This window comes from Oncorhynchus keta, chromosome 28 (genome assembly GCF_023373465.1).
Source record: "Oncorhynchus keta strain PuntledgeMale-10-30-2019 chromosome 28, Oket_V2, whole genome shotgun sequence".
NCBI classification, from domain to species: domain Eukaryota; kingdom Metazoa; phylum Chordata; class Actinopteri; order Salmoniformes; family Salmonidae; genus Oncorhynchus; species Oncorhynchus keta.
In genome coordinates this window covers 24,958,919-24,983,357 of record NC_068448.1, presented here as the reverse complement: position 1 = coordinate 24,983,357, position 24,439 = coordinate 24,958,919, and the positions used below count along the sequence as shown (strand labels likewise).

The window sequence follows — 24,439 nt, the reverse complement described above, 5'->3', positions numbered from 1 at the left end:
TTCATGTTGGCTTGTCATACTACAGTATCATCACCATTACCTTTTGCCTGTCTGGGACTATGCACATGTAAAGGATAGTACTATGTAACTCTTCATGGCTGAATGATTGTCATGAAAAAAAATAAATCAGGAATCTGGTTCATCATTTCTTCATTTATTAGTTGTACAATTATGAAAAATAATAATCATAAAAAGACTGGAAGCCCAAGATTATTTACAATCTTTTTCTTTGTTTCTTTAGTGCGGTCGCTCCAAGTTCTTTCTCTGTTTGTTTTCAATCGTTGGGTATCATGATATGTTGAACTTTATAAGACACAGTCCTTTTTCTCTTTACAACAAATGTGGCAAAGAATTACATACATACATACATACATATATATATAGATATATATATAGATATCTATAAAAGCAAAATCATTCAAGTATCAAAATACAGACTGCTAGAGATTAATTTACAATCCAATATTGTTCTCATCATCAATATCATCAGAATAGTCACATTGTACTACCAATGATCCTTAGTAAATGTGCAAACGCGAAGATGGGACCAGGTTGATGGCTGCAGGTGCTATCAACCAGTTGAAGCCAGTGTACCATATTGAGTGTACCATAACTAGTCAACATACCAACAGAGGTTCATCACTAGCTGCCCACAGAGTACCAGGAGAGATAGCGTATGGGGAGAAAATGCTTGTTACATTATTGTACCTAAAATCTTACATTACTGGTTTTGTGGGTTGACTAGTTCAAAATGAATTCAGAAATAAAGTGAGGGGGAATAAAATGCAATTAGTAGGACTACCTCCCAACACCAGCCTGGTCATATAGTATCCAGCATCAGGACAGTTAAAACGTACAAAAAGACAATACATTATTATTATTATTTTTATCAAATAAAAGCCATTCACCCTGTTTAAATATGATCTGTAGTGTCAGTTTAACAGCCGTCCAAAATTCCTCCCGCACACTATTCCATTATTTATCACAGTTCTGTATGTTATGAATGAGGAAATGAAAATAAGGAAGAGATGCTTTGATGTCGCTGACCTGGTGCTTGGATGGATGGACAGGAGAGAGCCTTGTGAGTGTACTGCTGCATTTCACATTGTAATCATTTTACCCAATTCTTCCCAAATGTGTCTCTCATTTCCCATAGGCATTGCATTGAGATAGTCAGGTAGGATCTCAATGTTCTCTGCTCAAAAATCTATAATTTATGTTGATTACTATCACTGTCAGAGTAAAGAGTAGCTTAGCGTAGCCCTCAGTGAAGACACATTTAAGTGTATGGGAAAGGCCTCTCTGAGGAGGAGTTGTTTGAGGCAACCATCTTCACCTCTCATGGAATGGATAAACAAGTCACAAAATGTCTGGCAAAAAACAACTGGGAACCTGTCACTCTCGTACCCATAAATAGAATACCCTGTCTGTCTGAGCAGCATTCACAGGCCTGTAAAGGATAAACATGTTTCATTTGTACCAAAAACAGATGAGGGATGTTGAAGTTGAGTGCTTCACAATGAAAGAGGGACACGTACCAAACAAACACCCACCTTTGTGAGCTCTAGTTAACTGACCAAGTTTTGACATATTGAGTCCATTGTTCAGTATATGTAAGTGGACGCAGCGAGGGTGTTGGTTGATTCGGTTTACTGCCTGGGGGCAGTCAGTCACAGTGGTCAAAGGACAGGACAGGGTGGAAGAAGCCAATAGCGGACTTCCTGTCTGTCTGCTACAGAGCTACAGCGCTGACCCCTGGAGCTGAAGAAGTGGAGGATGAGGAGAGGGCCGGGGGCGGCAGAGAGCAGGTAGGGCCTTCCTGGTGTATGCAAGCACGACCCCCAGTGGGTGGAGGGGTGCATGGAAAGTGGGCCTGACCTTTCTCTTGGTTCCAAAAGGGCATCCTGCCCCACAACAAAATACCATTGGTCTGGGCACCCCTGACCTCTCACTCTGGCTGGGTGTCTGGTCATGGTAGTCAGCTACATGGAAGGGAGATACACACCAACACAGCACTGGGGTTAAAATAATGTAAAAACATGACGGAGCCAACTGAAAACTAAACGGAGGAGATATAAAAATGATGGATTTTTCTAGATAATGATCAACTGCCTCTTCAATGTTAGCACTCTGAATATTGACTGAGGCAGGGTGGATTCTAAATCAAACAGACAGACATCCATTAATGACAACATGAACATCAAGAAGGCATGAGCTCTGAAAAGGAAAAGAAGGAAAGGAAAGTCCCCCATTCCGCTGGGTTTCAACAGTGGGTTGATTGGGTCTTAACACTATTTGGAATATGGCAATGAGTTTGAATTTTAGATGGATGTGAACAGTGATTTGAACACTTAATGAGCTGAAACTAGCACAGCAACAGTAAGTAATGTACTTTTATTATGTCTATATGTAGAATCAGTGCCTTGCCAACCTAATGCCTTCCTCTTTCAGTCCATTAAGACATGCTTGGATTGTGCACAATGGTATATATATATATATTTTTTTACGTACTTCATATAACCTCTCCTCTCCACAGAGATTTAATGAGCTCTCTTCCTCGTCATTAAGGTTACTGGCACTAATCAGCTCTATATTGACTGATGTACCAGCTAGGCTGAGTTATTACCCTAAGACCATCACCCAGGTCTATTACGGGTGGCTAGAGCAGAATTCACGCATTTCGGCATCTCTTTGGTTCTTACTCTATTAAATGAACAGTCAATTCAATTCCTCTTCATATCATGTTGGATGCACACAAGATTTCCCCAGCGTCCAAGCATTCACAAAAAGTGCTCATGACACTCCAAATTAGGATTGCACTAGATATTAAATCAAAGTCATCCCAGTCATAAACAGAGAAAGGCATGCTCAAATAGATGTCCCACTAGGCTGTCTGTCTATAACAGTGAGCACCTCTACGTAAGACACTATATTCTGTGTGAGCCTCTGTGTCCTATCCTGCGCACTGTTGTTCCCTAACAAAAGGCCCCATTAGTTCCCAATAGAGATCTCCTATCACAGTGCTGGGCCCTAGCCTCCTTTGGCAGCCTGACACAGAGGGCCAGTTTTCCCAGACAGTTTCCGGTAAACCGACACAAAGAATGTAAATAAGTCTGACAGGATACGCATGTACGTGCCCTTCCCCCTGTTAACCCAAATGGACCAATCCCAGGGGGAATGAGTTTAGAGTTTAGTCCTGTGCAACAAGGTTGTCATCCATCCCCTTGCAGGGAAACAGGCAATGTTCCTACTAATGTGTGTAGAGTTAGAACAATGGAACAGCCGGTCTCTTACAGATTCTTCTAGAAAACAATGTTCATCCAGGTAGTTGATCCTTGGCTGTAGAGAATCATATATTTTTTTCTGAGCACTGGAGTCAGGAGATTATTGTTCAGAAAACAAGGAGGGAAAGTTCTTCAAGAGCATCTCACAGTGGCCGTCGCCTGGTAGAGCAGGAAAAGCACCCAGAGGAGAAAACAAGATTGATGAGTAAAAGGAATGAAAAAGAAAGGAGGGATATAGAAGGAAAAATGAAGGATTGTTCTAAGAGAGTTTGGGGGATAGTAGTTTGTGAGTAAGAGGTAAATTAGAGTGGTGAGAAGGTACTGTAGGAAGAATGGAGATCGCTACCATTGAACAAACTTAATCAGTGACTTGTAGATTACATTTGCTGTCTTACACACTTCACAGCTACTGTACTGGATCGGTCAGATAATGCCACTGAGCCTATTAGCATTGGTAAATGCTACAAATAACAGCACCATACATTACACAATTGAAAGCAGGGCTAATGCAGTGCCAATGTGAATGTGAGGAAGCACAGGGTTCATGAGAAAACGAAAACAGAGGGAATGTTGTGGAAGGATAAGGTCTCATGCTTCTTGGTCACAAAGGCAAGAGGAACTACAGTAAATGCCTGGGGAACGGTTGATGATTGCTTCACAATCATAGAGAAGGTTGGAAGGATTCAGGGCCCAGTAGTTGGCAGGACTAATTCATTAGAGGGAAGCTAGAGGAACGTGTTCCAGTTGCACAGTGGCGAGGAGAGCAGAAGGTACATGTGTAGACTAACTGGGGGGGTTGAACTTCTTAGACAGCAGGGTCCGACAGTGGCAGGGGAGAGGAAAGGAGGTGGAGGGAGACAGGAGAGCAGGGGTCAGGCCTGGAGTGGAGACAGGCAGAGTCACATTGAAAGGCACACAGAAGGAGAAGGAGAGGAGGAAAGGTACAGTAGATTAGGAGGTCAGATCCAAGGTAAAAGGTCAGGAGAGGAGAGGTGAGGAGGCAGGTCTACTCAGAATATGGTGGTCTCGTACTTAGTGCTGATGGTCCTCTTAGAGTCCTTGGGAACGGGGTCCACCAGCCACGTGGCACTGCCCTGGGACTGGGAGTCCCCCACCAGCTCCAACGGGTCCACCTGTAGGGGTAGGGGACACAGGGGGGGTGTCAGACAGGATACAAGTCAGACTTAGGGTGAGAGAGCCAACAAATGAAAAATCGGTGTGCTGAGCTACGTTAGTCATTCTGAGATCATCATTTCCTTTCCCTGAAAGCGTTGTGAAAGCAGAGAAATCATCAGAGGAAATGATGACTCATTGTACTAAGTACGTGTGATTAAGAAAATATGAACAGCAGAACCACTGAGGGAAAAGCTATAGCACATCATCATCATCAGATCAAAAGTGTGATTACCAACCTGGAATGTTCATACCACTAGGGGGCGCCCAAGGGTCTTACAACTACTAAGGGGTCTAGTAAAAAACACAGCAATCAACAGAGTTGATGGTGTTTCAAAATGTCATCTTCTGAAATAAATAATAATAATGTGATCCCAGGTTAGGAGCCCCGTTGAGACAAAAACAGAGAGAATGAGGTGTGAAGAGGAGAGATAAATGAGTCATGTGGATGGATTGAAGGTGAGGAGAGAAAATGTAAGAACTGTATTGGTTAGGGGGGCAAAGCGGTAACATTATATAGAAAGGGCAGATGATAGAAGGATGCAGAGAGAGAGAAAGGATGAGGAGAGGGAGAAAGAGCAGCACCTGGGCGGCAGGGCTGGCAGAGTGGTGCAGCGGAAGAAGGGGGGGACGGTGGGTGGTGCAGGTGTGACAGTAACAGCAGGAGTGAGTGTCCAGCTGGGGAGGAGAGTCCTGGGAGAGACAGACAGGACAGCCAGGAAGTGAATGGACAACAAGAGAGAGAGAGAGAGAGATACAGAGCGATACAGAGCAGAGAGAGAGACAGAGACAGAGGGTAGGGATAGATTCTTACAAGACCCTGGTTAATGGGGGACACAAGATGTTTGTGTGGTTTTAGGTGTGTGTACCGATGAGAGAGATGAGCGTGATGTGCCCATGCTGTGGTGAATCAACCCCTGCTCCCCTACAATAACATCAGTACATAACTGTTTTGTGTGGTTTTAGGTGTGTGTACCGATGAGAGAGATGAGAGTGATGTGCCCATGCTGTGGTGAATCAACCCCTGCTCCCCTACAATAACATAAGTACATAACTGTTTTGTGTGGTTTTAGGTGTGTGTACCGATGAGAGAGATGAGAGTGATGTGCCTATGCTGTGGTGAATCAACCCCCGCACCCCTACAATAACATCAGTACATAACTGTTTTGTGTGATTTTCATGCCAAGCAATAATCACACCATTCCCATTAAAGGCAGGATGAGATTGTGTGTGAACACACATTCTGGTTGTTATATCTAATGAATGTTCCCAGCTGTGTGATTGTAACATTATCATTCAGTAGCAATCCATCGCTTAATGTTTTAATGCTAATGGGGTGTTGCTACTGGCAGATTTTCACAATGAGAGAATTGAGAGAATTGTGTGAGCGTGTGTCGGCAGGTAGCCAAGTGGTTAAGAGCATGGGGCCAGTTACCAAAAGGTTGCTGGTTTGAATCACGAGGCGACTAGGTGAGAAAATATGCCGATGTGCCCTTGAGCAAGGCACTTAAGCCTAATTGCTCCTGTAAGTTGCTCTGGATAAGAGCGCCTGCTAAATTAATAAAATGTAAATGTTTGCGTGTGACAAACTCACCCCTAATTTTCTTACGCTGCCCCGTGGTTTAGGAACGGGCCGGCTGGATTTGGTCTCGATGACCTCTGTCCCAGGTCCTGCTGGGATGACCTGGTGCTGTTTGGTCCTCTGGGCCTGGAGAGCCAGCTGATAGGCCACCTCAAAAGCTTGTCCCAGCGTCAGGATAATCTCATAGGTCAGGTTCTACCAGCGGGGGATGAGAGAGAATCCTCCTCAGTATTCTATTCCCTCCTCCCGTCTCCCATATCAACCACCCTCAGTAGGGTTGGGGGAAACCAGAAACATCCGGTTCTCAGGGATACAGTATGTTCAACTTAGCTTCCTTTTCCCCTGAAAAACAGATGTGGGGACCCCGCTCGGGTGTTTCTTTTACGCCTGCTATGTTAAGTTACGTGTCAACAGACAGACAGACATGCACTAGTGCTCCTGAATATAATGTTGCTGCATCACTCTACAGCAGACGGAGTCTTAGTCATTATGAAAGTAAACACAGGCATATGGTGCATCTATAATACCTAGGTAAGACAAGTCAGGGTTCTAAGTATGTACAGTATTTAAAAGCATACACATTGAGTGGATGAGACACAACAAGCCACAATCTCAGCTCAGCGGACAGTCTCCTCCAAGACCCAGGAGAGATGCTCAGTCATACAATGGCATCGAATACTTTACTCTAAAGTGGATTTGCCTGTACAACTTTGTAAACCGACTTAATTGAATGGCAGAGAAAGCAGTCAGGTAGAGAGGAAGTGTAGCGAGACAGCAAGCGGTTCTCTCTCTGTTGCCTGACTGCAAACACATGCTACTGCAACCCACTGAGGCTGGAGCTGCATCACATTAAAACACTCAGATTCTACATAGTGGAAAGGTGCAGCTGAAGGTGAACATGCACTTGGGACCAGAGACAAAAAAACTGAGGGGGGTCCATGTGTGTATTTATTTGTACACCCCAAAAGCCCTCCATTTGTTTTGAGAAAGATGGATAGTCTTTGTCCCTGACACATACAACACCATGGGAAGCTCAACCCAGTCCAGTGAGACACCCACCTGATTGGCTCTGTTCAACATATTCTTGTAAAGTTAAGTAACAAAACAACTCCAGCTTGAGAAAAACAGAAGGCTGATTAGTAGTCTGTGTCTCCGAGGAACTTTCTCTTTGTTTACTTCCTTTGATCTGATCTGAGATCCGTCCCATTGTGTGGGCTGGTGAAAAATGAGCCTGTGGCGTCCGATAGCAGCCTGGTCAATACTGTTTAAAAGCTCTGATCACATCTCCGGGCTATTACACTCCCCCACCTCACCTCACCTCAGATAGTCATCAGTCTACTGCATTACCCCTGAGGCCACTCAGTTCACAGCCCTAGAGTACAACACAAGCCACAGGGCCAACAGCAGACCTCTCAGAAAAGTGGGACCTGCCATAGAAAAACAGCCATTGACTTTAACGGGTATGTTATTTCTATTGGACCAGCCTCTGTAGTAGTTTGTCAGTGGCCTTAGATGACCCCTACAGTATTAAATGTGAAAAGCCTTAGAGTTACACACAGCCGTGGGTAGGGCTGTGGCGGTCATAACATTTTGTCAGCCAGTGATTGTCAAGAAAATAACAGCCGGTCTCACGGTAATTGACCGTTAATTAACATAATCACATTTTGCATCTCCTGGCTTCCACACACAGCCTACAAACCACTGATGCAGACCTCTGGAACATCTAAATTTAAAAAGTCTAATAAATCCATTTAATATAGCCTACACCTTCACAATAAATCCATTTAATATAGCCTAAACCATCACAATAAATACATTTAATATAGCCTACCCCATCACAACAAATACATTTACTATAGCCTAAACCATCACAATAAATACATTTAATATAGCCTAAACCATCACAATAAATACATTTAATATAGCCTAAACCATCACAATAAATACATTTAATATAGCCTACCCCATCACAATAAATACATGTAATATAGCCTAAACCATCACAATAAATACATTATTTATTTTCGACCGGTCTAAAGAAACATGTTATGATGTAAATGTAGTCTATTTCAGAATAGCATACTCTTGAGTTGTCCTTATGTTAGGTCCTGATCTGGCTGTGCCATATGCCTGTGGCCTACACATTTATCAGACAAGATTTGCTTAGAATTCCATGGCATTATTTTATAGCATGACGAATACAATTGCACATACTTGAATAAAATAGAAAGGATTTGTTCTCCAAAAGGTTTGAGGGAGTGTCCACATGTGGCTATTCTGTGTTGAGTGGATAACAAAGAAACAGGTCCTCCTATCTGCTTAATTTAGAGTTAATTATGTAACTTTAGTTGTGATACACATGTTGGGCTATATGTTTTGATTTTTTAAAGATTCTAAGGCTGCATGATACTACTAATTATGATTTGAAAAAAGGTATGAGCTCTGCTTTGTTCTTTGCACAGGATTCACTGTTTATTGCCTTAAGCTGGGCATCATTCACAAGTGATAATATATCATTCACAAGTGATAGGCTAATATTGTCACCCATCAGACTATTCTTAATTTAATCTGCTCTTTACATATACTAAATAATATACGCGTGAAATTTGATTTGATTTAGAATGGACTATTATCATGCACCTGTATCCAAACAGGGTCAGCGGGAAAAGAATACATATTATCTATGCACTTAAATAGCAAAAGGACAACGCTTTTCCCATGGTTAATTTTCATGCCAGCCTGGTGGGCTGTACTCCTGTTGTAAATAGAACCAAATGTGCCTAATATTAGGAAAGTTGAGAAATAAATATAGTAGGCCTAACCTATAGAAAGCAGAGGGGATCCTCCTCTTTTTAAGAGGACATCACTCTGTTTTCTCATGCAATTGAATAACCTATAGAAATGTTGCGCAACATGAGCTCATGGGCTCTCTTGAAGTGTTTGATTAAATGTTTGAATACATTTACATTGTTGTCAGAGTGGTTAGAGGGACAATAGAGTGCTGTGAGTAACAGGCAGTTAGCAAGTTTGGTAGGCTACTAATGACAGCAGCATCAGCAGCATCAGAACTTGGAGAAGCCTAATTACTGTGACTAAATGTTTATGTGGAATTTGACTGCCGTCATGACTCGTGACCGCCAGTGTGGCGGTAATACGATCACCATCACGGGCCAATTTTTTCTTGAGCAGATGGTTGGTGGGCCAGAACATATTTCAAACCTTGATTACATATGATCAAATATGCCTCTCTATTTATGCGTGGGAAAACTAGGGAACAGATTTCCTAAATTAACATCACTTTGAGCTGAATTCCTGGTGAATTTACAGTCCTTAATAATGTCCAACATAACAAAATGTAAATACCCCCCCCCCCCCAAAGATTCACTCAGAAAACATGGGTGCCTGCCTATTGGGGAACCCTGGTTGAGACAAATAATCAGTTCTCAGGAGGAACGGCGTGGCGGAGGTTGGCAGTTCAGTGATGGCCACCTAGCAGCATGACTATCGGAAAAAGGCAAGCAAGCGTTGCTGAAGTGTGAAACCTCACAGGTAGATAAGCTGGTCTAGAGAGTAAAGATAACAGTGATGCTGTGTTGCTGCCAATCAGAATCACATCTCCTCTGAGGATTAAAAAAGGTGGCTGGGAAGGAACCAACATGAGGACAGAGGAGAGGACATCACAGACCATTCTGTATGGACCTGAATCTACAGCTGAAAGATATTTGTATATGTACTGTGCTGTGGTGCGGCAATAAATGTCTTAGTTTGGACATATTCTGAAACGAATGCGATAGTATAACATACAATGAAGTCAAGTCACGTCACTGCACGCTGGAGTGATCGGGTTAGAGTGGGATGATTGTGTAGGCATGTATTCTCACCACGTCCACTGTGCTGAACACATGGCAGTAGTGGTGGTTGGTCTGCAGGTCCTTGGTGATGTAGGCAAATGTGCACAGATCCTCTGGGTCCTGGGCCGCACACGAGATGTTCCGGATCTCATGCTCAGCTATGATGTTCTGTATTGGAGGAGTGTCCAACAAGACACTACAATGAGTATACTGTATGTATAGTCACAGAGACATCAATAAAGATCACATTCACATCTCCATTATGAAAGAACATGTCAATACGTTCTTAATTACAATGGCGACACAGAGGTTTCTACCCTGGCCTATCTGTCATGTATATGATACACTTAACAGACACACTTAACAGACAGGGGTGACATTTAGTATGAAGGAGGGAGAGGGTGGGGCTGAATCAATGTGATAGGTGTGATGTGATGCTGGGCAGCCTCCTCCTCCCCAGGTGTCTAGTCTCCCTGGCTGGGACAGGTGTGTGTGTGTCTATCTAGTTTTCAGATATCGCCGTATGGATCAGGTCCAAGGTGAAAAAGGGGCACCCAGCCAACCAACCTTATTGGCTGCGTCAATGAACTTCACCCCTTTGTATGTGATGGAGAGGACGATGGTGGGGACCTTCCTCATCTGCTCTGTCGACCTCTGGGGGTGGAGAGAGGAGGAAATTAGTCTGGGTACTTTCAGCAGAGATAGAGAATGATGTCTCTCTAAACACAAGGAGACTAGAGTAGTAGTTAAAGGCGTGACCTACCCTCATTTTGGCACAGGCGTCCTGGGTGGACTCTGTCCCACGTAGCTCCTTGATGAGCATAGATCCCAGGTACTGGATTTTGAGTGTGAGAAACATTAATATAGTAATACAGAGTGAGAAACCACATATATTAAAGAAAGACATTTGTGAGTTACTGCAGGAAAAGGTGTCACTTACATTGGCTTCATAGTCACAGGACTCAAAGATGAGCTTCTCAGGCTGGTGGTGCCAGTTCTGTACAGGGGTGTAAGGTGCTGCCAGGCTGGGGGGTCGCAGGGTCAGGCGGGGCTCCCGATGCCGCTCCTCATACCTCTCATGTGAGCGGTGTCTTCCACTGCGGGGCCGGTGGGGGTCCACATCGTAAGCTGGGTCAGGCCCCTTCCTCCTCCCAGGCTCCCCCAACGGCAGGAGGGGGTCCATGGAACGACCCGCGTAGGAGTCCATGTGAAAGATGGGAGAGGAGGTCTGGGATACCAGGTCCTGACACCTGATCTGGGACAGGCGGGGGGGCTTGACAGGAGGTTCCTCATAGGGCCGTTCTGCCAGCGAGGCGATGATGCGTTTTCTGTGTCCCAGCAGGGTGATTTTCAGTACCTGGAAGATACAAAACAGTCCTAACCACTGAACAAACTATTTCAAAATGTGCTCTCTCAAAGTAAATTTCAGAGAGACACACTCACGTTGACAATCTCCAGCTCCCACAGGTTCTTGACACAGTCGAGGCTGCGGTATCCGCTGGACAGGAAGTTGTGGAGGTACTCCTGCAGGCCCAGGAGGTCCAGCCAGGAGGAGAGAGAGATGCTTCCGTCACAGCCCAGGGCCTTCACCTGCAGGGGGAGACAGTCACACCCTGATCACTCTACTCCCCACATAGTCAGGGCTGATGACACTCGCTAGAGCTACTGCATGGGGCCATAGGGGAACTCATTAAAGTCAGGAGTTTGGAGAGACTCACTTTTGGCAGGGACCGAGCTGCATGCAGGATCTTCCTTCGATGTCCTGGGTCAGTGATGCCTATCTCCCTCAGGTCCTGTTCCTCCATCACATTACTGCCCTGTAACAGAGAGGACCGATTGGGTTAAAATGACATCACAGTGACCATACTAACATGGCTTCAATGTTGCCGTAACAGGCTTAGCTGTGTAAACTGGACAGGGAATTTGATAACACAATACTTCAATGGAGAGGGTTTTCTCATATTGTCAATAGAAATCTAACACAGCATCTTAGTGTTAAAAGGCTAACCAGACCCAGACAAAGACACACCCACGTGGTTGGTTAGTGAGCTGCCTCCCCCAATGCTGCTATTGCAAAAATAAGGGGTCCATTTCTTTGGAGTGTCAAGCACTTCTCCCTTCTCCCATAGAGAGAACATACAGCTGACTACAGCACTGAAATAAACGTCAATACATCCCTCTAGTAAATGTAATTTAAGTGGATGAGAGAGGAAAGGGGAGGGAGGGGGACAAGCACCAGGGAGCATGAGCAAGGGTCAAACCTGCTCATGCAGGTAGCCTAGTGGTTAGAGCGTTGGGCCAGTAACCAAAAGGTTTCTAGTTTGAATCCCCGAACTGACAAGGTAAAAAAAAAAAATGTCGTTCTGCCCCTGAATAAGGCAGTTAACCCACTGTTCCTAGGCGTCATTGTGAATATGAACTTGTTCTTAACCGACTTGCCTAGTTAGATAAAGGTAAAAAACAAAAATATCTATAGTTCCACACAATACCATCTCCAAGGCTGAGACAGCCGGCAGGAACAATGGGTGGCTAATCCTCTTGGATCAATCAGGGAACTTCAGGAGGGGGACAGGGAGGAGCAAGGTGGGAAGAGCGGAGTCCTACTGAGTCGACAACCGCAGGCAGCACTAAATGACTTTGACCACGAAGGTTAGCCTCCCTCCACCGAGTGTCATTCATCAGGGTCACTCGATGGGTCCTTCCATTGGCCTGACATGGTCAAATGAAAGAGGAATTACTAGCCATTACTCAAATGACTGACTTGGAAGTTGCTGCTGGCACACACTTAGTAGAAACGTGTGTAAAGCTCTATGGACCCTGCAACAATGTTGTGCATGAGCCCTGTCAGTGGGATGGAGAGTCAGGAGCTGACAAGCTGCGTTCCTGCAGGGGCAAAGGGAGTGGGAGGGAGGGGGCATCAGTGTGTGTGTTACACAGCGTAATATATACAGGGGTGAAATGAGTCATGGGGACTGTGGCTCAGCCATGGCAGGGAGGCAGATACCCAGGGATTTTGTGTGTGTGCGCACTTTCTTTTGGCTCTACTGTATTAACCTGAGCATGTGCAGGGATGAAGATCATGACTCAGGTATTTTCCACTGTTAGGATTATGTATGTGTTTATGGGAAGAGGGTAGATACAGAGAGGTATTCAGAGAGAGAGAGAGAGATACAGAGAGAGATACAGAGAGAGATACAGAGAGAGATACAGAGAGAGATACAGAGAGAGATACAGAGAGAGATACAGAGAGAGCGAGAGAGATACAGAGAGAGCGAGAGAGATACAGAGAGAGATACAGCGAGAGCGATAGAGAAACAGAGTGAGATACAGAGAGAGAGAGACAGAGAGATGCAGAGAGAGCGAGAGAGATACAGAGAGAGCGAGAGAGATACAGAGAGAGCGAGAGAGATACAGAGAGAGCGAGAGAGATACAGAGAGAGCGAGAGAAATACAGAGAGTGCGAGAGAGATACAGAGAGAGCGAGAGAGATACAGAGAGAGATACAGAGAGAGATACAGAGAGAGATACAGAGAGAGATACAGAGAGAGATACAGAGAGAGCGAGAGATACAGAGAGAGCGAGAGAGATACAGAGAGAGCGAGAGAGATACAGAGAGAGCGAGAGAGATACAGAGAGAGCGAGAGAGATACAGAGAGAGCGAGAGAGATAGAGAGATACAGAGAGAGCGAGAGAGATACAGAGAGAGCGAGAGAGATACAGAGAGAGCGAGAGAGACACAGAGAGAGATACAGAGAGAGTGAGAGAGATACAGAGAGAGATACAGAGAGAGCGAGAGAGATACAGAGAGCGAGAGAGATAGAGAGAGCGAGAGAGATACAGAGAGAGCGAGAGAGACACAGAGAGAGATACAGAGAGAGTGAGAGAGATACAAAGAGATACAGAGAGAGATACAGAGAGAGCGAGAGAGATACAGAGAGAGCGAGAGAGATACAGAGAGTGCGAGAGAGATACAGAGAGTGCGAGAGAGATACAGAGAGAGCGAGAGAGATACAGAAAGAGCGAGAGAGATAGAGAGAGCGAGAGAGATACAGAAAGAGCGAGAGAGATACAGAGAGAGCGAGAGAGATACAGAAAGAGCGAGAGAGATACAGAGAGAGCGAGAGAGATACAGAGATAGCGAGAGATACAGAGAGAGTGAGAGAGATAGGAGTGTCAGTGGGCTATCAGACCACAGCAAAATCACAGTCAACTTGAATCATGAGGCATCAAAGCCAAAGGAACGGAGTAATATTAAGAAATACTATAGATCGAAGCAATGTAGTTTGGAAACTTACCAAAAAGCAATTAAGCAACAACAAATTCAATCCCTTTTAGACAACTTCCTGGACAAATGTTCCACTGTAATAGTGAAGGTGTAAACTTGACAGTATAAAATCTTAACAGTATATTTGACCTCTCAGCTTCCCTATCAAATTTAAAAATCTCAAATAGATAACCGAAGAAAATGAACAACAATGACAAATGGTTTGATGAAGAATGCAAAAATCTAAGAAAGAAATTAGACAGGTTTCTCCAACCAAAAACATAGAGACCCGGAAAACCTGAGTCTACGCCTTCACTATGGTGAATCACGAAAACAATACAGAAATACAATATGAAAAAAGAAGGAACAGCACATCAGAAACCAGCTCAATGTAATTGAAGAATCCATAGACTCTAACCACTTCTGGGAAAATTGGAAAACACTAAACAAACAACAATACGAAGAATTATCTATCCAAAATGGAGATGTATGGGTAAACCACTTCTCCAATCTTTTTGGCTCTATAACAAAGAACAAACATTAAAAACATATACATGATCAAATACAAATCTTAGAATCAACTATTAAAGACTACCAGAACCCACTGGATTCTCCAATAACCTTGAATGAGCAACATGCCAAAATAAAAACCCTCCAACCCAAAAAGGCCTGTGGTGTCGATGGTATCCTCAATGAAATGATTAAATATACAGACAACAAATTCCAATTGGCTATATTAAAACTCTTTAACATCATCCTTAGCTCTTTGGAACCAAGGACTGATCACCTCAATCCACAAAAGTGGAGACAAATTTGACCCCAATAACTACTGTGGGACATGCATCAACAGCAACCTTGAGAAAATCCTATGCATTATCATTAACAGCAGACTCGTACATTTCCTCAGTGAAAACAATGTACTGAGCAAATGGCAAATTGGCTTTTAAACAAATTATTGTACGACAGATCACGTATTCACCCTGCACACCCTAATTGACAAACAAACAAACAAACCAAAACAAAGGCAAAGCCTTCTCATGCTTTGTTGATTTCAAAAAAGCCTTTGACTCAATTTGGCTTGAGGGTCTGCTATACAATTGATGGAAAGTGGTGTGTGGTTAAAATAGGCAAAAAACTTTTTTCCCCACAGGGCCATGGGGTGAGACAGGGATGCAGCTTTACCCCCACCCTCTTCAACATATACAGTGCCTTGCGAAAGTATTCGCCCCCCTTGAACTTTGCAACCTTTTGCCACATTTCAGGCTTCAAACATAAAGATATAAAACTGTATTTTTTTGTGAAGAATCAACAACAAGTGGGACACAATCATGAAGTGGAACGACATTTATTGGATATTTCAAACTTTTTTAACGAATCAAAAACTGAAAAATTGGGCGTGCAAGAGCTCAAGGAGAGCAACACAATTAGACCCAAGCATACCAGGAGAAACAAAAATATAAATTACTTGCCACATTGGAAATAATTTACAAAGAAACTGAGCAAACTAGAATGCTATTGGGCCCTAAACAGAGAGTACACATTGGCAGAATACCTGACCACTGTGACTGACCCAAACTTAAGGAAAGCTTTGACTATGTACAGACTCAGTGAGCATAGCCTTGCTATTGAGAAAGGCCGCCGTAGGCAGACATGGCTCTCAAGAGAAGACAGGCTATGTGCTCACTGCCAACAAAATGAGATGGAATTTGAGCTGCACTTCCTAACCTCCCGCCCAATGTATGACCATATTAGAGACACATATTTCCCTCAGATTACACAGAGCCACAAAAAATCTGAAAACAAACCCAATTTTGATAAACTCCCATATCTATTCGGTGAAATACCACAGTCTGCCATCACAGCAGCAATATTTGTGACCTGTTGCCACAAGAAAAGGGCAACCAGTGAAGAACAAACACCATTGCAAATACAACCCATATTTATGCTAATTTATTTTCCCTTTTGTACTTTAACCATTTGTACATTGTTACGACACTGTATATATACACATAATGACATTCGTAATGTCTTTATCCTTTTGGAACTTGTGTTTATTGTTAATATCACTTTTGCATATTATCTACTTGCTTTGGCAATGTAAACACATGTTTCCCATGCCAGTAAAGCCCCTTGAATTGAATTGAGATACAGAGATACAGAGCGAGGTACATAGAGAGAGCAATACAGAGAGAGATACACAGAGAGAGAGAGAGAGCGCGAGAGAGAGAGAGAGAGAGCGAGATACAGAGAAAGATAGAGAGAGAGAGAGATACAGAGAAAGATACAGAGAAAGATACAGAGAGAGAGATACAGCGAAAGAGAGAGAAATACAGAGAAAGATACAGAGAGATACAGAGAAAGATAGAGAAAGAGAGAGAGATACAGAGAAAGATAGAGAAAGAGAGAGAGATACAGAGAAAGAGAGAGAAAGAGAGAAATACAGAGAAAGATACAGAGAGAGATACAGAGAAAGATACAGAGAAAGAGAGAGAAAGATACAGAGAAAGATAGAGAGAGAGAGATACAGAGAAAGATAGAGAGAGAGAGATACAGAGAAAGATAGAGAAAGAGAGAGAGATACAGAGAAATATACAGAGAGAGATACAGAGAAAGATAGAGAAAGAGGGAGAGAAAGAGAGAGAGATACAGAGAAAGATAGAGAGAGGGATGAGAAGAGGAAATACAGTAAAACGTTTAGACAACGGCTCATTGTGACTCCTTTATTCCTCTAATAACTCATAGTGGAATGACAGCTCTGGGGACTTCTACACTCACACCTTACCTGATCACTTCAGTCATCTCTCCAGCTGATGATTTAGAGATGAACAATACCATGATGAGGGGAATGAAGCCAGAGTACAGCTGCCCACATTTCCTTGGCGTATTTAGAGTTTGGAGCACAGACGGTACCACTGCTGCTGGTACAGACGAGACTATAGCCGATCAATGGCTCTTTCTGTGTATGAAATACTAAAAGGAGGAGTAGCTACCATTCACATCAGCCCCATCTATCCGTCAGCACCAGGATTCAATTACGTTACGCAACAGGTATAACAAAAGACCTCTATGGAACACATACTGACACATTTCTACTGCTGGGCTGGGGAGTCAGTGAGAGGTACGAGGTAACATGGTGCAAGGCAATGGTAAATTATACAAATCAGTTTATTTTCAAATCAGGCCATCATGAGGAACCAAGACGTAAAGGGGAGTTATTCAACAGTGTAATAGCCTTCATAATACATTCATAAGGTTGTTTTCTATTGCAGACTATGTTTGGAAGATTTTGTGTGTTTGCAGTGTTAGTGTCCTTCACTAATGGCGTCAGAGGCTGCCGTCCATGTCGACAGAGTGATTTCCAGGACCAACACAGACCCCTCATCTCTGGCTGATGCATCTCTCTGACACTCATACTAAACGCCTTCTGAGAACCCCACATCTACACCAGTTACCACAGAGACTAGAGAAGGGCCCTTGCATCAATGACAAAATAAACTTGAAATGGATTATCTCATTTCTGATGAAAAGCAATTGAGCGGAGGATTCTCCAACTGCCTGATATGAGACAAAACGCAACATTCACCCCAACCTATCCCTGCTGTACAAGCATTCATCGGTCAACCCACCAAGGCCACAAACTGCAAGAGAACTTGTGATAAACAGTCTTAATCAGACTCTGACGACTGGGAACTCTAGGAGAATCAGACCTCTTCCAGAGCAGGCGTTGCAGAATATAGTGAGAATACATTACATAGAGCTGACTACAGCACCACGGACTGAAGGGGACATGCTCAGTCTGGAATACGACAGTCTTGTGCCATGAGCCTGGGGGACTGAGGCAGTTAGGTGGGTATGATCCATCAGCCAGTCTATGTTCTGCCAACCAAAGAAAAGAGTGAGTGGTGAGCTCGAGGGGTTGTGTGTGTAGATTGTGAAAATGTTTTGACAAATGGACCTCAATCAAGAAATTCCCTTCCAACATAATGCTAATCCTTTTTAGATAGCTCAACGCACACAACAATGTAAAAATCAATTAGGCCCTTCCTCCGCTGTCCCCGAGTTTACCGGGTGCGGCAGTTAGTCTGTCCTCTCTCTGTCATTTATTCTCACTATAACCCGCCTCCGAAGAATAGGTCATGGAAATATCATGGAAATATTATTCCCATTAGAGGCTGTGGTGTGTTCATTACGTGACTACTTTGTGCCAAACCAAACAGAAGAGAGAGACTGGACTGTGAGGATCACACAGGCTGGCATATTAACAAAGGAAGGACAGGCTGCTCCTTATCCTCTGATATTGCTCATTGGCATCATTGTGATGTTTGATTACAAGCCGAGCAGGAGTCGGAGCCTCTTCCCTGGGCAATCATTACCGGTACAGTGCGCCTGCCTGCGACTTCTCTGCTGATCTCAGAGACTTCAAGGAAATACATTTTCCCTGGCTGCCTTGATGAACACACACTCTACTGCTGTGAAGTCTCACCAACAGAGCGGGAGCCTCAACAAAGATAAGAGAATGCTAACTCAGTCTCGTTTCTATCACAGTACCGCCTGCCACTAGTAGGATGCTTTTGAAGTTAGAGTAGTCATTTATGTACAAGGAAGAGGTGTCCGTTTCTTGCGACAGGCATTACCAGTCCAGTTGACAGCATGCAGAGTACAGATGGATGCTTGCTTGCTTCTTCCACTCGTTCTCTCTCTGGGTCAATATAGATTCAAGTTTCACATTTTAATGCCATGTGCACAAGTACAGTGCAATGCCTTTCTTGCCAGCTCCAAACTCAACAATGCAGTAATCAATATCAATGTAGCACTAAATAAATACCAAGGTAGAAACACAAGAGAAATTAAAAATAAAAGGAACAGGAGAAAGTAAGAAGCTGTATACAGGGTCAGTTCCAATACCATATTTACAATGTGCAGGGATCCTGGGTGATAGAGGTAGATATGTATCGGGGTAAGGTACGCAACAGGATATAAGATAAACAGAGTAGCAGCAGATAAATGAAGATTGTACGTGAGTGTGTGTGCGTAGAGTCAGTATAAATGTGTATGCGTGTTATGTGTGTGTTGGAGTGTCAGTGTGCAGAGTCCTGTGAGTGTGCCTAGAGGCCGTGCAAAGATCAAAATAAATACAAGGGTCAACTCAGATAGTCTGTGTAGACATTCTGTTAGCTATTTAGCAGTCTTATGGCTTGGGGATAGAAACTGTTAAGGAGCCCGTTGGTGTCAGACTTGATGCACCAGTACCGCTTTCCGTGTGGCAGCAGAGAGAACAGTCTATGGCTTGGGTGGCTTTAACAATTGTCTGGGCCTTCCTTTCACACTGTCTGATATTGAGGTCCTGGACGGTAGGGAGCTTGGCCCCAGTGATGTACTGGGCTGTCCGCACCACCCTTTGTAGCTCCATGCGATTGAGGGCGGTGCTGTTGCCATACCAAGCAGTGATGCAGCCAGTCAAGATGCTCTCAATGGCGCAGCTGTAGAACTTTTGGAAAATTTGAGGGCTTGTGCCAAACTTTTTCAACCTCCTGAGGGGGAAGAGGTGCTGTCTTTGCCTTCTCCACGATCAGATCCGTGGTCTTACTGATGTTGAGGGAGAGGTTGTTGTCCTGGCACCACACTGCCAGGTTATGGACCTCCTCCCTGTAGGCTGTCTCAACATCGCCGATGATCTGGCCTACCACCGTCATTGCTGATGACAACTTGATTATAGTGTTGGAGTTGTGCGTAGCCACGCAGTCGTGGGTCAACAGGGAGTACAGGAGGGGACTTAGCACACACGCCTGTGGGGCGCCCGTGTTGAGGGTCAGCATGGCGGAAGTGATGTTGCCTACCCTAACTACGTAGGGTCAGCTCGTCAGGAAGTCCAAGATCCAGTTGCAGAGTGAGGTGTTCAGTCCCAGGGTCTTGAGCTTGGTGATGAGCTTGGAGGGGACAATGGTGTTGAACACTGAGCTGTAGTCAATGAACAGCATTTTCACATAGGTACAGTATCTTATCTAGGTGGGTGAAGGCAGTGTGAAGAGCAATTGAGATTGCGTCATATATGAATCTGTTGGGGCGGTATGCAAATTGGAGTGGGTCTCGGGTGTCTGGTATGATGGTGGAGTTAGTGTGTGCCATAACCAGCCTCTCATAACACTTCATGATTACAGATGTGTGTGCTCCAGGGCGGTAGTCATTGTGGCATGAAAGCCTTCGAGTTCTTAGGAACAGGGATGATGGTGGTCAACTGTGGGGATTACAGATGGGGACAAGGAAAGGTTGAAAATGACTGACTATGCCTGCCAGCTGATCTGCGCATGCTCTGAGAATGTGCCCTGGAATACCATCCAGCCCCACGGCCTTGCGAGTGTTGACCTGATGAAAGACCTTACTCAAGTCGGCCTAAGAGAGCCTGGATCGGTGGTGGCCCTCACGCACGGTATTGAGCTCTAATTGTCGAAGCGTGCATCAAATGTGTTGAGTTCGTTTGGTAGATCACGGCTGGGTCTTCCTTTGTAATCCTTAATGGACAGTAGACCCTGCCACATGCGTTGGGCGTCAGAGCCTGTGTAATAGGATTCCAATTTATTCCTATATTGCCCTTTTGCTCATTTGATGACTCTGCGGAGGTCATAGTGGGACTTCTTGTACTTGTTCCGGACCCCAGCCGTAGCCTCAGGGTGGTCTGTGACGGCCCCATGTGTGGTAGCCCTGTCCTTTAGTTTAGCGCCAATCTGTTTTAATCCAGAGTTTTTGATTGGGAAAGCAGCGAACATTCACTGTAGGGACAACGTCGCAAATGCATTTCCTTATGATGCCAGTGACGGAGGTGGTTAGCTTGTTGATGTTATTGGCAGAGTCTCGGAACATATTCCAATCAGCGCTAGCAAAGCATAATCTGATTCTGATGATAATTTCTCAACAGAAGCGAGTCACGGGTTCTTCCTGTTTGAGGAAGCAGGAATACGGAGTCATGATCTGATATAGAAACGCATCTGGTAATTTTTTTAAAGGGCTTTCCTTCACTCGTATCCGACCACACAATCACTGTTATCGTATTGATCTGGTGCTGGGAGCAGCTTGAGGGCCAAGGAGACATCACAGTACTCAGACTGCTGGAATAAATTGAGTTTAACTAGGAAACTTCAAGGCCGCTCTGTACAACATACATTAAGACACAACACTGACTCCCCCAAAACCAGGGGTAAAATCTTCAGATGGGTTGTTCTCAGATAGCCATCATTTAATTTCACATGCATTTTTGTGCAGTCAATAGGAATTGAAGATGGGGGGGGGGTAACTGATTCAAATGTTTTTTAATTATTTTCTGACAGCAGACTCTTTGAGCAGCTGAAGCTAAAAGCTGTGAGTTGTCAGATAGCTGGAATAGAGGTCTTAAATCACACACACACACACACAAAACATGTGTGTGGAGTCTGTTTTTGTACCCCATTGACAGACATGTGGCAGAGTGACTCAGTGCTGTGAAGGTTTATTAATGAGAAGGGTATATGAGGAGCTTATGCATCTTTCAAACCCTACTGGTAATGGACCAGGAGATTAGTATAAAGGGGTTCATCTGTCTGGTAAGTACAGTTTTAATTACTTTTGGCAAGGACCATCATCTTCCTTCCAAATTTGGCAACAAATATAGACCCAGTACTGTTGGCACGAGCAGATATATATACACACAAGGTTGAACCGATACAGAGACACTAAGAAGAGCTTGGGCATACACACACTCTCTCCATGCCTCCCTGATGATTTGTGCACATCAGATATTCCTAGTGCATAGGGAGGGATGTAGAGTCACTGGTGCTTAGCATCCATGGCACTTGTTGTAGGCCCAGTGCTGCCACATCCTTGGACCAAAATATTACATTTGCTTACATTTACAAACCAGTCCAGGGGGGGGGGATACATGAGGAAAGTTATTTCCAGGCACAAATTGAGAACTCTTAAAAGGTCACAATTTACTGAAATATCTGACAAGAATAAATGCTACAAAAAAAGATACGGCTTTTATCCAAATCCCTCCTACAGAATTGGGCAAAGCAGGTGGTATCTGAGCCTAATAAAAAAGGTAGGAAATTGGCAGTGCCATCCTTTGGAGAGGATTGAGGGAAGGAGGATGGAGAGAATGAAGAGAGAGGAAGATCAGAGCCATGCAGAAAACCAGAGAAATAAACCAATCAGGAGGTGAGAGAAAATGTAAACAACTCAGCCCTTTAAAATCCCACTGGAGAAGGATCTGCAATTCACTGGCATATGCAGAGTATGCTCTCATGATGTAGTAGTTCATTAAAGATAATCATAGCAGGTGCATTTTCATGTAGCGTATCCACTCTGACACAGCTGGTCCATTCAGCCATTAAACCAAAGTGGCAGTATAGACAAGGCCAGGACCATAAACCCAGGCCAAGCTGCTCCTGGTCAGGCTGCTGTCTCCAAGGTTGTGTTGAAGCCAAGGCTGACTTTTATCCAAAGTACACCGCAGAGCTGGATAATAAATCAGATTGGCGTTAATTAAACACAAAGTCTAGTTAGTGTCTGTTGTACAAGGGTACATCTAAACCACTGAGGGAGGATACAAACAACCAGGGAATAAAAGGAGAGAACAAGGGAAGGCAGTCTGTTCTCTCTGTTCTCAGAGACCCACTCGGTAGGCTACAATTGATGACCGCCCGCTAACGGAAATGACTGTAACCATAGCAAACAATCAACATTTCCCATTGACCTTCACTGTCTGGAGAAGAGAGGAAAGACCGGGGGAACAGAAAGTGCTGCTACTGCATCCCTTTACCAACGCTCAGAGTGTTCAAATGACGCATCATTTGCACATTCATCACCTGTGACTGTCACTGTAGATATTTTAAGGGGGGGAAAGTAGCCTCTAAATATTCTCTCACAAGCCCACACACGCACACAGACAGAAGAACAGAGACACTAACTCTCTTGAGAGGTGAATGTTTCAGGGAAGGTGTGTGTGTGTAGGATAGAGAGTTAAGCCTAGGTGAGGAGGGACATCTTCATTCTGACACAACATGGCTCTTTAATTTACAGCTCCCGGCCCAACGGCCTACTATTCTGCTTGGCCAGCAGGGACCTCCATCCTCTCCTCCATCAATCATTACTGAAGCTGCTAAAAACCATCATGGCTGGAAAACAACAACACAGCACACCAGGGGCTGGATAACCCTTGTCAGCCTGGCAACACCACAATAACACCAACCAACCAGTTATTGACATACAGTTCAATTATGGTGAGGCAGCAGCTGGTACTCAGGCAGTCAACTGATTGTGAGTGAAAGAATGTGAGACTATGGAAGTGTTGGCTGAGCAGCTGTAAGGTGAGAGTTGGGCACAATGGGGCTCCCAACAGTAATAATGGCATCAAACACATAACTGCTGTTAGCTGCGTGATAACACAGGTTGTGTTGGACTTGTGAACAGGCTGAATAGGTTGTGTGTACTCTGCAGCTTTCCGTTTGGCACAGAGCCTAGATACCTCTTGAGTGTTAAGCCTTTCCTTGTCCCCCTCGCTCAACCCTGACTCGGGTTGCAAAGCTACCGATAATTTACCAAAGTTACAGAAATGTTCTGTAACTTTGGTAATTAACAGAAAATCTATGGCAATCTATCATAACTTTGGTAATGTATACTTGAATAACTATATTCATATATAGTATTCATTGTTTATATGTGTCCATATTGTCCATGAATTTCTAGTAGATAAACCATATGGTTCATTAGAATATAGCCTATATCACGGCACTATCCTTGGAAATATTTAACAGTAATTTATTCACAGCAGTTGTGACTGGCTGTCAGTGTGTGTGTGTGTGTGTGTGTGTGTGTGTGTGTGTGTGTGTGTGTGTGTGTGTGTGTGTGTGTGTGTGTGTGTGTGTGTGTGTGTGTGTGTGTGTGTGTGTGTGTGTGTTAGAAATAGTGTGTGTGAGAGAGAGAGAGAGAGGGAGCCTAGGGGGTTCACTGATATTTTCATCTTTAAATGCTTTCGTTAATTTCGTTTACAGAGTAATTTAGTAAACAGGAACATCACACTAAGGGGATTCGATGCCAATGTCACCAACCACGAGAACATCATCTAATCAGACAGCCACTCAGAGGAGGGGACCCAATAAATCAACATCCAAGCATCAAACCAACCAACTGCTCCAGTCCTGTCAGAAGGGCAATGCTAAAAGGTGACCTTTCCAATGAGATGATGCATGCCTCAACACTGTACCACACATGTAATCTGAGCAGGGAATTTGATTAACTGTATTCAATTATCCAA

General features: G+C 44.1%; 1 protein-coding gene across 9 annotated transcripts in view; it reads right to left on the bottom strand.

Annotated features, from left to right (window-relative positions):
* Positions 1-133: 133 nt before the first annotated feature.
* Positions 134-24,439, bottom strand: part of LOC118360891 (ankyrin repeat and SAM domain-containing protein 1A-like) — a 114,369-nt gene continuing 90,063 nt past the window's right edge. For 7 of the 9 annotated variants that reach the window (XM_035740428.2, XM_035740430.2, XM_035740434.2 and 4 more), the window contains 8 exons: positions 11,609-11,707; positions 11,334-11,480; positions 10,831-11,247; positions 10,654-10,725; positions 10,458-10,544; positions 9,921-10,058; positions 6,052-6,234; positions 134-4,417 (listed from right to left, as the gene is read on the bottom strand). In XM_035740428.2, coding sequence (XP_035596321.1) covers positions 4,295-4,417; positions 6,052-6,234; positions 9,921-10,058; positions 10,458-10,544; positions 10,654-10,725; positions 10,831-11,247; positions 11,334-11,480; positions 11,609-11,707 — 1,266 coding nt within the window. In that variant the 3' untranslated portion in view covers positions 134-4,294. The remainder of the gene's footprint in view (positions 4,418-6,051; positions 6,235-9,920; positions 10,059-10,457; positions 10,545-10,653; positions 10,726-10,830; positions 11,248-11,333; positions 11,481-11,608; positions 11,708-24,439) is intronic. The other 2 variants (XM_035740432.2, XM_035740433.2) reach the window with 2 other exon arrangements.